Raw genomic sequence first — 14174 nt, forward strand, 5'->3', positions numbered from 1 at the left:
AGTGGACTGGAAACATCTACTTGAAAATAAATCAGTGTCAGACCAGTGGGAGACATTCAAGGGGGAGAAAGTGAGGGTTCAGAGCAAATATGTTCCCACAAAGAAAAAGGGTGAGTCTCCCAAATCTAGAGCCCCTGGATGTCAAGGAGCATACAAGGTAAGATAAGGCAAAAAAGGGAAGCTTATGCCAGATACTGAGAGCTCAATACTGCAGAAAGAGGAATATAAATAGTGCAGGGGTGAAATTAAAAAGGAAATTAAGAAAGCAAAAAGGGGGCATGAAAAAATATTGGCAAGTAAAATCAAAGAAAACCCAAAGTTGCTTTATAAATACATAAAGAGCAAGATGATAACTAAAGAAAGAGTAGGGCCTATTAGAGACCAAAAAGATAACCTGTGTGTGGAGGCGGAAGATGTGGGTATGGTTCTTAATGAATACTTTGCGTCTGTCTTCACAAAAGAGGGGGACGATGCAGAAATTATAGTTAAGGAGGAGGAGTGTGAAATATTGGCTGGGATAAACATAGTGGGAGAGGAAGTATTAAAGGGTTTAGCATCTTTGAAAATAGATAAATCACCAGGCCCGGGTGAAATGTATTCCAGGCTGTTAAGAGAAGCAAGGGAGGAAATAGCAGAGGCTCTGACCATAATTTTCCAATCCTCCTTGGCTACAGGCGTGGTGCCAGAGGACTGGAGGACTGCTAACATTGTACCATTACCGTTGTTTAAGAAAGGAGAAAGGGATAGGTCAAATAATAATAGGCCAGTCAGCCTAGCCTCGGTGGTGGGCAAATTATTGGAAAACATTCCGAGGGACAGTATTAATCGTCATTTAGAAAGGCACGGATTAATCAAGGATTTCAGCATGGATTTGTTAAGGGAAGATCGTGTCTGACTAACTTGATTGAATTTTTTGAGGAGGTAGCAAGGAGGGTCGATGAGGGTAACTCGTTTGATGTAGTCGACATGGATTTTAGCAAGGCTTTTGACAAGGTCCCACATGGCAGACTGGTCAGAAAAGTAAAACCCATTGAATCCAAGGGAAAGTGGCAAGTTGGATCCAAAATTGGCTCAGTGGCAGGAAGCAAAGGGTAATGGTCGACTGGTGTTTTTGTGACTGAAAGGCTGTTTCCAGGGGGGTTCCGCAGGGCTTAATACCAGGTCCCTTGCTTTATGTGGTATATATCAATGATTTAGACTTAAAGTAGGAGGCATGATTAAGAAATTTTCAGATAATACAAAAATTGGCCGTGTGGTTGATAGTGAGGAAGAATGCTGGAGTGTGCAGGAAGATATCAATGGACTGGTCAGGTGGGCAGAAAAGTGGCAAATGGAATTCAATCCAGAGAAGTGTGAGGTAATGCATTTGGGTGGTGGAAGCAGATTCAATAATAACTTTCAAAAGGGAATTGGATAAATACTTGAAGGGGGAAAATATGCAGGACTATGGGGAAAGAGCAGGGGAGTGGGACTAATTGGTTAGATCTTTCAAAGAGCCGGCACAGGCACAATGGGCCGAATGGCCTCCTACTGTGCTATATCATTCTATGATTCTATGAATCTAAGTCTTTCCTTCTCTTTCTTTCTCTCTTTCTCTATTCATTTATTTCTCTCTTCTGTTTCTCACCCTCACTCACCATCAGCTCTACTCTGACTCACAGCAACAGCAGCAAATCCACAGAAACCCCATGAATGTAAACGCCTAGCTTAATTTATTACATTTAATTCAAACTTTATATTCCTTAGTATTTAAAAAAAATACATTTCTTAAATAATTTCTTTTTCATAAACAATTTTCTTCCTTATTTGAGATTCGGTTCACTGTACCCTTTTTTTTACTACTTTATTTGATTTATTACATTTCTCATAATTCCAAACGTATTTAAATTTACTAAATAATTATTTCATCCCCGACTTATACATTGTTTCCTTTTGGAACTGTAGCTACTTCCTTCAATTCTCTTTTCTTTGAAAGGTAATAACCCAACCCATACAAATCAATCATTACTGCCACTGCATATGTAAATGCATTATTTAACAGTACTTTGTGTTTCACACACTATAACGTTCCTGTCATAATAAACAGTGCATGCTCTGATTGCCTAACTGCAATGCCATGGGGGTCCACTAGTAATACATTAAAATTACTGGGGTAATTGCAACTTTTGGCGAGTGTAAAACGGGTGACATCGGATCAGCTGCCTGTTATACAGTCCGCCCAATATTCCTCTCAATTGTAGTCAACGGAAAGGAGAATCAGGAGAGATATATAACAGGCTGGTGATCAGATATCACCTGTTTTACACTGTCATCAAAAGTTAAAATTAACCCCCAATGTGTCATCACACACTTCCTATAACACACTTCCTGTAACATTTCTTTGTAACACTTCTATATCACGCTTAATCACGCTCAAATTTATTCTAATGATCCCTGCATCATAGAATTACATGGAATTATATAGAATGTACAACACAGAAACAGGCCATTTGGCCCAACTGGTCCAGGCTGGTGTTTATGCTCCACATGAGCCTCCTCCCAGCTCTCTTCATCTAAGTTTAGCAGCATAACTGCAAATTATTTCTATTTACCTCTGATTCTAATACTTGATTGACTCTCTGTCTTGATTCCCATTTTCTCAATGACCAATCACCAGAAGACCCCTCTCTGTTGCACTGGAAGACTTTACAGTTGAAACTTCGAACAACTTCCTTACCATCCTGCTGACATTTTGTTTAAAGTTTCTCAATATCTGCTATTCTTCTAAGAAACTTATATTTACTTCTCTCCAACTTGCTCGAATATTTTAAATTATTTACTCGGCCTTGCTCTCAGGCCTCCTGCTGCTGCTACTCCCGCTCTCTGATCTCCAGTGCTGTTTTTTTTATTAATTTCCATGTCACTATTTTCTCACTCTGCTCCAGTCCTTTTTTCCCATTTTGGGATGAACCTCCCACAATTTCTGAAAATCAACTCCACCTCACATCACTCCTTTTCTCCAATATCGGCCCTGACCTCCCCGTCTAGAAGGACAAGGGCAGCAGGTGCATGGGAACAGAATCACCTCCAAGTTCCCCTCCAAGTCCCACACCATCCCAACTTACATAGAGTTACCGAGAGTTTACAGCACAGAAACAGGCCGCTCGGCCCAACTGGTGTATGCCAGCGTTTATGCTCCACACGAGCCTTGGACATATATCGGCTGTTCCTTCATCGTCGCTGGGTCAAAGTCCTGGAACTTCCTGCCTGGCAGCACTGTGGGAGCACCTTCACCACACAGACTGCACCGGTTCAAGAAGAAGGCCCACCATCACCTTCTCAAGGGGCAACTAGGGATGGGCGATAAGTGCCGGCCTTTCCAGCGATGCCCACATTGCTGATTATAAAAAAAAACTCCCCCCACCGAACATAAATGTAGAACCGACTGACTCATTTAGAAAGAGAATCCAAACTGTCTCCTTTGAGATCCATGATCTTTGCCTGCCACACCAGTGTTACCAGAATCTCAGCAAACAATCTCCTCTCATCCAACCCTCCTCCCACTAGCCAACGTGAGCTATCACCTCATGTCCTCAAGCAAAATCAAAACTTTCTTCTGCTAAATCGCTAACATTTACCCCTTGAAATTAGAGCCAGGCCATTCGGGAGTAATTCCATACCTTGTTATGGAGAAAGGTAACAGGAAGTGTTTGCTGATAAATACTTTTCAATATAATATAGACATACTATACATATGATAAATATTTTTAATATACAATTTAATGTATTTCCTATCAAAAAACTCATTTTAATTAACATTTCCTTTATTACTAAACTGATAACATTACACAAAAATCTTTCTACATATAATTTCACCTTATTTTTCAAATACTTGAATTCTTTTAATTTCTATAAAGCTTCTCTATGCAGTTTAATTTCTTTGAATACCATTTACTCCATTTCATATTAAGAACAAAAAAGCAGGTAAAGACTATCGGGTCCACCAACCCTGCCTCATCGAATCACTCCTTCACCGTACAGTGTCCTGGGAGAGGGAATAAAAACCTCTGGCCAATTCTTTTCAAGAGTGACTTCAAATATTTGATCGACCAGGGGAACCTGGAAGCAAAAATTAGATTCCTCAACATCACAGGGGCAAATGAAATAAGCAAATGAAGTATGCAGTAATGTGTATACATCGAGTTTATGATGGAGCCAGGATGGTGCAAAATAGCAACACAGACCAAGACTCCCAGGAGCATTGACAGGTGGAGCATTGAAAGGTGGAGAACTGAGCAAGTGGAGCATGAGCAGATGGAGATTTGACAGGTGGAGCATTGACAGATGGAGAATTGAGCATTGAGCAGGTTGAGCATTGAGCAGGCGGAGCATTGACGGGTGGAGAACTGACAGGTGGAGAACTGACAGGTGGAGAACCAACAGGTGGACCATTGACAGGTGGACCATTGACAGGTGGACCATTGACAGGTGGAGCACCAACAGGTGGAGCATTGACACATGGAGAACTGACAGGTGGAGAACCAACAGGTGGAGCATTGACAGGTGGAGCACCGACAGGTGGAGCATTGACAGGTGGAGCATTGACAGGTGGAGCATTGACAGGTGGATAACCGACAGGTGGAGCATTGACAGGTGGAGCACCGACAGGTAGAGCACAGACAGGTGGAGCAACGACAGGTGGAGCACCGACAGGTGGAGCATTGACAGGTGGAGCATTGACAGGTGGATAACCGACAGGTGGAACATTGACAGGTGGAGCATTAACAGGTGGAGCACTGATAGGTGGAGTACTGACAGGTGGAGCACTGACAGGTGGAGCACTGAGCAGGTGGAGCACTGATAGGTGGAGCATTGACAGGTGGAGCATTGACAGGTGGAGCACTGACAGGTGGAGTACTGACAGGTGGAGCACTGACAGGTGGAGCACTGAGCAGGTGGAGCACTGATAGGTGGAGCACTGACAGGTGGAGTACTGACAGGTGGAGTACTGACAGGTGGAGCACTGACAGGTGGAGCACTGACAGGTGGAGCACTGAGCAGGTGGAGCACTGACAGGTGGAGCACTGAGCAGGTGGAGCATTGAGCAGGTGGAGCACCGACAGGTGGACCATTGACAGGTGGAGAACCGACAGGTGGAACACCGAGCAGGTGAGCTGGCAATCCTGCTTGGCTGTCGTAAACACAGAATAATGGATAGTTAAGATGAAGTGGCAGATGCAAGTATGTATATATTAATCTAACATTCAAGAGGACCGTACTGTAGTTAATGAATTAAATGTCTGTTAAGGATCTTCATTGAGCACCTGAATCATTTATTTTTTTAAAAAGAAAGAATTTACATTTATATCACAACTTTAGGATGTCCCAAAGTGATTTACAGCCAATTAAATACTTTTGAAGTGCAATCACTGTTGTCACGTGGAAACGTGGTGGCCAATTTGCACACAGCAACATCCCACAAACAACAATGTGATAATGACCAGATAATCTGTTTCTTAGTGATGTTGGTTAAAGGATCAATATTGACCAGGACACATGGGGAGAACTCCCCCACTCTTCGAAATAGTGCCATGGGATCTTATAGATCCACCTGGTGTGGGCTTCAAAACCCCTTTAACAAAAGACATTTGAAGGAAAGGGTTAACTGTACCCCCTGTAAGGGGTGGTGGGTGTGTGTCAGCTTCACCTCTGACTTCTGAGCGGTTCGAATCGCTCCCACTCCCTGGGTTCTAGACTTTGGACTTATTTGGGGTTGTGACAAAGTGCAGCAGACAACCGGTTTTGGTGCAAGAAACTTCGATCTTTATTCAAGAGAGAAAATACAACGCAACAACCTTAACACTCTAATAAAATGGGGAACACTTCGGTACACACTAGGGAAATTACAGTAGAAAGGTACCTCACCCCTCCCAATCCCACTTTACTCGCTAAGTTGGACTCTAAAGGACCAGAGATAATGCTCACCAAACGAATCCTTGATAGTAATTCACCCAGAGGTAAGTCAGGAATAGATCGTAGAGTGGAAACTTTGCGGATCTTCGGTTTTCTCCCGAGTTGGTTTTCTGTGGTCGCGGTGGCCCAATATTACCCGGTTGGTTGGTGGCAATATTCGGTTGGTTGTTTCGTAAGGCCCTTGTTGCCGCGAGGTGTCTGATGGTCACTGGGGCTGTTGCTCTGGTTTCTTGTGCGTCGGCCTGCTTCTAGAGCTGCTGACCTTCTCTCTGTTGCCCCCTCGCCTTGTTGAACTGTCGCCTCCCGAGCTGTCGAACTCCTAGCTGAACTGAACTGAACAATCCTTTGCCCTTGCAGGTCTGGCCGACCGGTTCTCTCTCGTAGGGTTCGTTGGTTTCGCTGGAAGCTGCTCTCCTTCCAGAGACAGGCAGAACACAAGAGAAGCAGAACACAAGAGCCAGCAAGAGCCAGAGAGAGAGAGAGAGAGAGGTTTCGCGTTTCCACATATATATCCCTCTCTTACAATGGTCTTCGTCACATAAAAAAAAGGCACTTCATGTCTGCTTAAACAGTTCTTACAAAGTCCTTAAGAATCTTTGATGGCTTTTGATGGTCCCTCATCATGTTGCAATTGCTTCTCCCGTTGGACTACAACTTGGTGTTGTAAAATTGTTTACAATTGTTAACCCCAGTCCATCACCGGCATCTCCACATCACGTTCTCCCGATGGGTCATTGTTTTAATTCCGATTTGCTGATCACCTGGTATACAGGCTTCCTTTTGATTCCAACGTCCTAGGTGTTGATCAGTTTTGCTTTAAAACAAAGACATGGCCCCACCATGTCTGGAGCAGTTGCCTCTTTCAATGGCCTACTGCCTTTCGAATTAATGCTAAGTGTTGACCACCTGCTGTAGGTTTTGCATTAAAACAGAGACATGTCTGAAGCAGTAATTCTCCCACATTCTACTGTGTGTGTTGTTGATTCATCTGGTGACCTCTCACCTATCCTTCCATCTTAGGATTTTAGTCAATGGCCAAAGTTTTCCATACTCAGGGAAAAGGTGAATTCGCAGAATTCTTACAGTAGCCCCTACGAGGAAGCGAGTCCCTTAAAGGACGTGGATTCCTCGAAAAGTTCTTTTCCCTGGTTGATGCTTCCTGGTGTGGCGCGTGTGAGAGTCAGCCCAATATTTCATCACCCTGAAATGGTTAGAACAGAGTCCAAAGTCCTTTTCTTTAGGGTTTTCCTCCGAGTTTTGGGGGATCTGTGAATTTTGAGAATCTTACACCCCTTTAAACAAAGACATTTGAAAACCTGCAAACACAATAATGTAGAAACCATGTTCTCACAAATCCTGTTTTTCCCTCACTGACGCTGATGGCATTGGAGAAATATGAGTTTCAGGATCACAGGTATTGTACTGCGGATAGATATCTAATAAATAAACTAGATGGACAATATTGAGCTTAAAGCATTGTCAGGCTTCCAAAACACATAGGCTTTTGGAAACACAAGCTTTTCATCACAGCAGGGGGTAATGTAAGAAAAGGCAACAAGGACATACATCAAAGGCTTCGGATCAGGAAAGCAATGATAGATGTGAAAAAAAGCATAGGCCTCTCATTCCTATCTGGTAATCTGTTCAAAATAACTGGGATTTGTAAGACATCAAATAGTATTGCATCCACCATATGGTCAAGTGGTATAAGGAATGGATTTAAAGCCATTGAAGCAATCAAAATTGGAGACGTAAGAACCATTAAGAATATCTGGGCGTAGAAATGTAAGAGGCTATCTCGACATGAAAGGCCGTAAACAGAGACAGTAAAGGGGCCTTTTACAACCATTATTCCAGCTCATGGTCTTTTCTACATCAAAGGGTCTCCAGTCACTTGATCAAAGCCTAAACTGTCAATCATTGAAGTGTGTTAATGATTGAGGCACGGCAATAGGGAGCGATTGGGCAAAAGACTGACCCTCCCCAATCCTACGTCCTATTGGTAAAAAAACAATATAAAAAGAAGACTTTGAGAGAAGTATAGTCTCTTCACCACCCGTTCCGCACGCTGCAGTTGAACATCACGCAAGAAGAAGAGGACCTCAAGTACTGAAGAGCTGATCAACCTTCAGGCCCGATGAGCAAAAGCCTTGGTTTAAAGGGTGTATATGTATTAATGATTTGCCTGTGTGCGAATTGTTAAGTCATTACATAATAACCTTGCGAATTCTTAAGTGTATAACAGGATTTTATAAAGGAAAGTCATATGTCTGATTTGATTTTGCTTCATGAATGATCGTATGAATGATAACATCATTAAATAATTACTTTTGATTAATGAAACTACCGTGGGTGAGGGTGACTTTCTTTGCTTGACTATTCGTCCAGTGTCCAAGAATCACAGGAAATAAGGAATTCCCTACACTGGGATGGCAGACAGGGCCTCGATTTTTAATTTTTAAAAATTCATTCATGGGATGTGGGCGTCACTGGCGAGGCCGGCATTTATTGCCCATCCCTAATTGCCCTTGAGAAGGTGGTGGTGAGCCGCTTTCTTGAACCGCTGCAGTCCATGTGGTGAAGGTTCTCCCACAGTGCTGTTAGGAAGGGTGTTCCAGGATTTTGACCCAGCAATGATGAAAGAACGGCGATATATTTCCAAGTCGAGATGGTGTGTGACTTTGAGGGGAATGAGCAGGTGATGTTGTTCCCATGCGTCTGCTGCCCTTGTCCTTCCAGGTGGTAGAGGTCGCAGGTTTGGGAGGTGCTGTTGAAGAAACCTTGGCGAGTTGCTGCAGTGCATCCTGTGGATGGTACACACTGCAGCCACTGTGCGCCAGTGGTGGAGGGAGTAAATGTTTAGGGTGGTGGATGAGGTGCCAATCAAGCGGGCTGCTTTGTCCTGGATGGTGTCGAGCTTCTTGAGTGTTCTTGGAGCTGCACTCATCCAGGCAAGTGGAGAGTATTCCATCACACTCCTGACTTGTTCCTTGTAGATGGTGGAAAGGCTTTGGGGAGTCAGGAGGTGAGTCACTCGCCACAGAATACCCAGCCTCTGACCTGCTCTTGTAGCCACAGTATTTATATGGCTGGTCCAGTTAAGTTTCTGGTCAATGGTGACCCCCAGGATGTTGTTGGTGGGGGATTCAGCGATGCTAATGCTGTTGAATGTCATGGGGAGGTGGTTGGACTTTCTCTTGTTGGAGATGGTCATTGCCTGGCACTTATCTGGCGCGAATGTTACTTGCCACTTATCAGCCCAAGCCTGGATGTTGTCCAGGTCTTGTTGCATGCGGGCATGGACTGCTTCATTATCTGAGAAGTTGCGAATGAAACTGAACACTGTGCAATCATCAGCGAACATCCCCATTTCTGACCTTATGATGGAGGGAAGGTCATTGATGAAGCAGCTGAAGATGGTTGGGCCTAGGACACTGCCTTGAGGAACTCCTGCAGCAAAGTCCTGGGACTGAGATGTAAGTGGCTTTCTCGGGCGTACCGAAAGCACACCTCTTACTATAAGTTCTGGAATGATAGGGATTATAAGGACAGATCAGACTCGGACACACGTTTTTGGGCTCAACCGTATTGTGTTTAATAAGATTAACAATGACACTAGTAAACAGTACAAACAATACAATCCTGGCTTGTCCAATAAGCCCTACCGTGCTAAATTACCAGGGCCTAATAAGGAATAAACTAACACAGGACCCCCTCCCCCCACCCCAGCACTAAAACCCTCTAAGGTTTGGTTGGGACTTACGATCACTCCCTCACACAGTTAAGTGGTCTTGTGGATGTGTAGGCGCAGACAATATGCTCACCCCGATTGCCCGTTGTTGCTTGCAGTTTCTTCCTGCACGTCTTGCTCCTGGTTCCGTACCGCCGACGCAGTATCCAAGTTCCAGTTTGAGTCGAGGTCCGTTGATGAGGGATGAAGAGCTGCGCTCAGCTTCTGGCGGTGTTCCATTGAATCGAGCCAAGCCCCACTCGGGAGACTCGATGTCGATTGATGCCGAGGAGAAGAGAGCAGAGAGCAGAGCCCACCAGAGTCGAGCAGAGCCAAGCTGATACTGTACTGAGCTGAATCTGTAGCTGAGCCCAAACGATACTAATACTGATCGATGTATTGACTCAGGTGATCTGTCTGGACCTCACTGTGGCCTGGAGTGACTCTTAACCTTTGAAATCTTTGTGAAAAATGCTATTTTGTTTTCCCGCTCCCAGGCCTTGCACCTGGAGAGACAATGGGCGCTGATTACTGGATGTCTGTCATTTCCTGAGTTGATGGCCCCCATTAGCAGGTAATGGGTTTTGATCTCAAACCGATCTTGCTTATCTGGCTTCTCTCCTGGGAGACAATGGCCCGGCCATATCTTGCCTCCCACCAGGAGACTGAGTGTCTCTGAGTTACCTCTCGGAGTATTGGTTCTAGTAATCACGTTAAATGGCGATAACATCAATCGGCCTGGGTTCTCTTCCACCCAGCCTGTCAGTGTGAAATATCCGTTTGCATATGAATGCACCTTAGTCAGGTTAGCCTGGCTCGAAACTCCTGCCAGTCAATCCTGTTCCCTAAGCCACTCCCACAAGCTTGCCAAACAGTACAGTTCTTTCTTGGGAGTATGGATTTAAAATATGATTCGTAAAAATGGCCAGAACTTTGGTGCTACAGAGATGATTGGCCTCCAACAACCACTACCGTCTTTGTGCTTTAACGTCTCATCTGAAATACAAAACCTCTGACAGTGCAGCACTCCCTCCCTCAGTGCTGCACTGGAGTACCAGCCCAGATTATATCACAGATGAATTGTGATGATACCTTCATAAAATAAATACTTTGCGTCTGATGCTTGTTTTGAAAAATAATAAGCCTCTGGCTGTGGAGATTCATAACAAACATTCCATTACAGTGATAAATAACAGTGGACAGGGGTCTAAAAACTCTCTATGTATAGCTATAGGTTTCCAAACCAATTATCTCCTTCCCCATTGTACAATAAGTGATTGATGAGCATGACTGGGTATAAAGGTGATGAAGACAAGAGTTAATTTAGACACTGGGCCTTCAGACTTGACCCAGCTTTCCAAACCACCAGACACTAAAAAGCTCGCGGTATTTCACAGATAATAGCGTCTCATGGATGAAGACATTTACAAGGACAATCTCACCTCTTACACCAGGCAGCTCACAGTGACCTCGCAGGCAAGTTGGCTTTCTCTAATTCATGGACTGGTTGGATGATTCTCCTCGTCACTGCTATTACTAGATTTCCGTGGGTTGGGTGAAAGCAGCATCATCTAACAAAAATCGTTGAATAAAGGAGGGTGTGTGAGTCCGCACATGCGTGTGTGTGTACGGGTGTTCGTGTGTGCATGCGTTTGTGTGTACATTGGTTTGTGTGCGCATGTGTGCCTATGTGTTTGTACGTGTGCGTATGTGCGCAAATGTTTTTGTATTTGTATGCGTGTGTGTTTGTGTGAGTGTTTGTCTGTGTGTCTGTGTGTGTGTTTGTTTCTGTGTCTGTGTGTCTGTGTGTGTGTGTGACTGTGTTGTGTTTGTTCTGCCATCGATTTTTTTATACACTTCTGCTGACCAGAACAGAGGCAAGAAGTAACTGGAACAGATGTTCTATGATTGACTCTCGTCGTCATACTTGCTTTTTGGGGAATAATATGTCAGTAGTTTATAAAGTAACATTAGGCACTGTTGAAGCCTCAACAGCTGTGCGGCAAATTACTTAAGTCTGGATTCATAAGCAGAATAGGCCCAACAATGTCCATGAGAACTTTGCATCAAGCAGGAAGGGTCCGATAATCCAGAGTTGGGAGGATGACGTCACTGTTAGCTGGAGTTGATGTTAAGCAGTGTTGGCTGTGCTTTGATGTGGAAGTGGCAGCAGAATGGAAAGGCCACCTGCTGATCTGACGCTCGAGGACACAAGGCCGAGAGGTTGAGAGTCTTCCCTCCAGGACCTTCAGGGAACTTTTGTACGGAATACTTCTATTATTATTATGAGAATGTGGAGACTCCCAGCAACTCTCTCCTAACATTAAAGATTAGTTGTCGGAGGTGGTGGTGAGGGAAGCGAAGCTCTGTGCATACGTCCAAGAACACAGGTTGACAGTATAACTCCAGTCTGCTGACTGTAGCTCACAGTCAGACCACTGGGTGCAGTATAACTACACTCTTGGTTTCAGCCAACCATCCATCACAGCCCAGTGAAATGTTTCGAGTCTAAGCCTTCCGATTTAAAGAACGACTCACCTTTTCAAATAGTTAGTAAAAATTATAGGAGCGATTTTCATCTGCTACCCACCCTCTTTACAGTGGGAAATGGGGCAAGCCAGCAGTTGGAAACTGAAAGGAAAATCGCCCATCGCCCGCTCATCGCAATTTTCAGGTGGGCCTCAAAATGGATGACATCACTCCAGCCAGAAACAGGCTGGAGCCTCATTAAAATACCTAAATAGGGGTCCTGTGCCAGTTGTAGGACCCTGACAACATACGTGCGCACCAATGGGCAGAGAGTGCAACACATACACTCCGCCCACTGGTATCAAATGTTGAGCGGCCTAACCAGCATCAATGGAGAACGAGGCGAGAAGTTGCAAAAAAAATTGTATTCATGCCAAAGCACTTCACAGCCAATTAATCACTTTCAAAGTGCAGTCACTCTCGTTATGTAGGCAAACACAGCAGCCAGTTTGTGCACAGCAAGGTCCCACAAACAGCAATAAGATAAATGACCAGTTAATTTGTTTTGATGGGGGGATAAATGTTGACCAAGACATCAGGACAACTCTCCTTGCTCTTCTTTGAGTAGTGCCATGGGATCTTTTGCATCCACCTAAACAGGCAGACAGACCCTCCGTTTAATGTCTTATCCAAAAGGCACAATTCCCTCTCAGTAATGCCCTGAATTATCAGCCTAGATTATATTCTCAAGTCCCTGGAGTGAGGCTTGAACCTTCTACTTGCTGATTTAGCAGTGAGAATGCTACCATTGAGCCAAACTGACACAGTTGGCAACGTGAAGGGATACTTCATGCATTCATCTGGGCTTCCTCTGTTCCCTATTTTAACGCAGGTATTAATTTTTCCACTAAATTAGCAGACAGAGGAAAGTTATATGAAAACATTAAGCTTCATTTGCTAATGGTAGTGTCTGGCCGATAGTTATTAAAGAAAGAAAGCATTGGAATTTTTATGTCTTGTTCATTTGTCTTGTTTTTATTATTTTTGATGGTAAAACAGGTGCAACAATGTTTAACTTCTCCCTCAATAACTTATTGAAAAATAAGTGTCAGGCCGAGGGTTGCCAACCCTCCAGGAATTGAAGATTAGTCTCCTGGACACGGAGCAAAATCCTGGGAGAAAAATCATAGGGGTATTAACAATTGCTTTTAGTTATTATTTATAACAATAATGGAGATAGGAGTAAAGGCTGTTTAACTGGGCGGGGCAGTTGGAGGTGGGAGGTCATATGATGAAACCTCCAGGAATACGTCCAACCAGAGTTGGCAACCCTGGCCGAACCATTGGACCAATTCTTTAACACTGTTGCAGTTTATTCACAAAATATTCATTCCGACTACCAGTAAAAAAAATGCTCTGATGTTACCAAATGCCAGGATTCAGACTTCATGTCCTCATCCTGTTCATCCTCTCATTCTAATTGCTTTAACCTATGGAGAAATAAATCTGGTCGTGACAGATAGTGACACTTGCAAAGAAAATTTCTATCAGTGAAAAATTTAAATTGGAGTTGTGATTTATACAGCTGTCACATCGCCCTCTCTCTTCCCCCCCCTCCCCCACACCCCCTCCTCTTCTGCTCTGGACCCCTCACCTAGTGCACATATAAAATTGTCAATGATTGTTCAGAGGGGATTCGTTTGATCTGTAATCACGACCAAGTAAGTTCCCTCCAAGAGTAAATGATCTGCTACATAAGGTAAAAGGGACAGTGTCATTAATGGCCTGCTAAAATGATTGGGTATTGCGTTCTTGCAAAGTGATTGCTTGTCTTGCTTTATAATCAGGTTTATTTCAAAGTAGCCAATTATAAAAAGAAATTCTCTGGATAATTATAAGTTACTCGTAGGAGATGAAGGCAGATGTGCAATAGAGAGACTGTTTGATTAGGATGACTGCCATAAGTGTCTGCCATTACTGCTGTGTGCTTTCAACATGTACTGAAAAATAATAGACGCTGCTA

At 43.9% G+C, this 14174-nt stretch overlaps 1 protein-coding gene across 1 annotated transcript; it reads right to left on the reverse strand.

Moving 5' to 3' along the window:
* Positions 1-4183: 4183 nt before the first annotated feature.
* On the reverse strand, positions 4184-4852 carry LOC137327790 (uncharacterized). Its single transcript, XM_067993596.1, has one exon. The coding sequence runs from the start codon at positions 4850-4852 to the stop codon at positions 4184-4186; it is 669 nt and encodes a 222-aa protein (XP_067849697.1).
* Between the last annotated feature and the right edge of the window lie 9322 nt (positions 4853-14174).

The sequence above is a fragment of the Heptranchias perlo genome, chromosome 12 (genome assembly GCF_035084215.1).
Source record: "Heptranchias perlo isolate sHepPer1 chromosome 12, sHepPer1.hap1, whole genome shotgun sequence".
Lineage (NCBI taxonomy): Eukaryota > Metazoa > Chordata > Chondrichthyes > Hexanchiformes > Hexanchidae > Heptranchias > Heptranchias perlo.

Bases quoted from the DNA above. Each gene is read 5' to 3' on its own strand.
- LOC137327790 (XM_067993596.1), bottom strand. From the start codon at position 4,852: ATGCTCCACCTATCAGTGCTCCACCTGCTCAGTGCTCCACCTGTCAGT.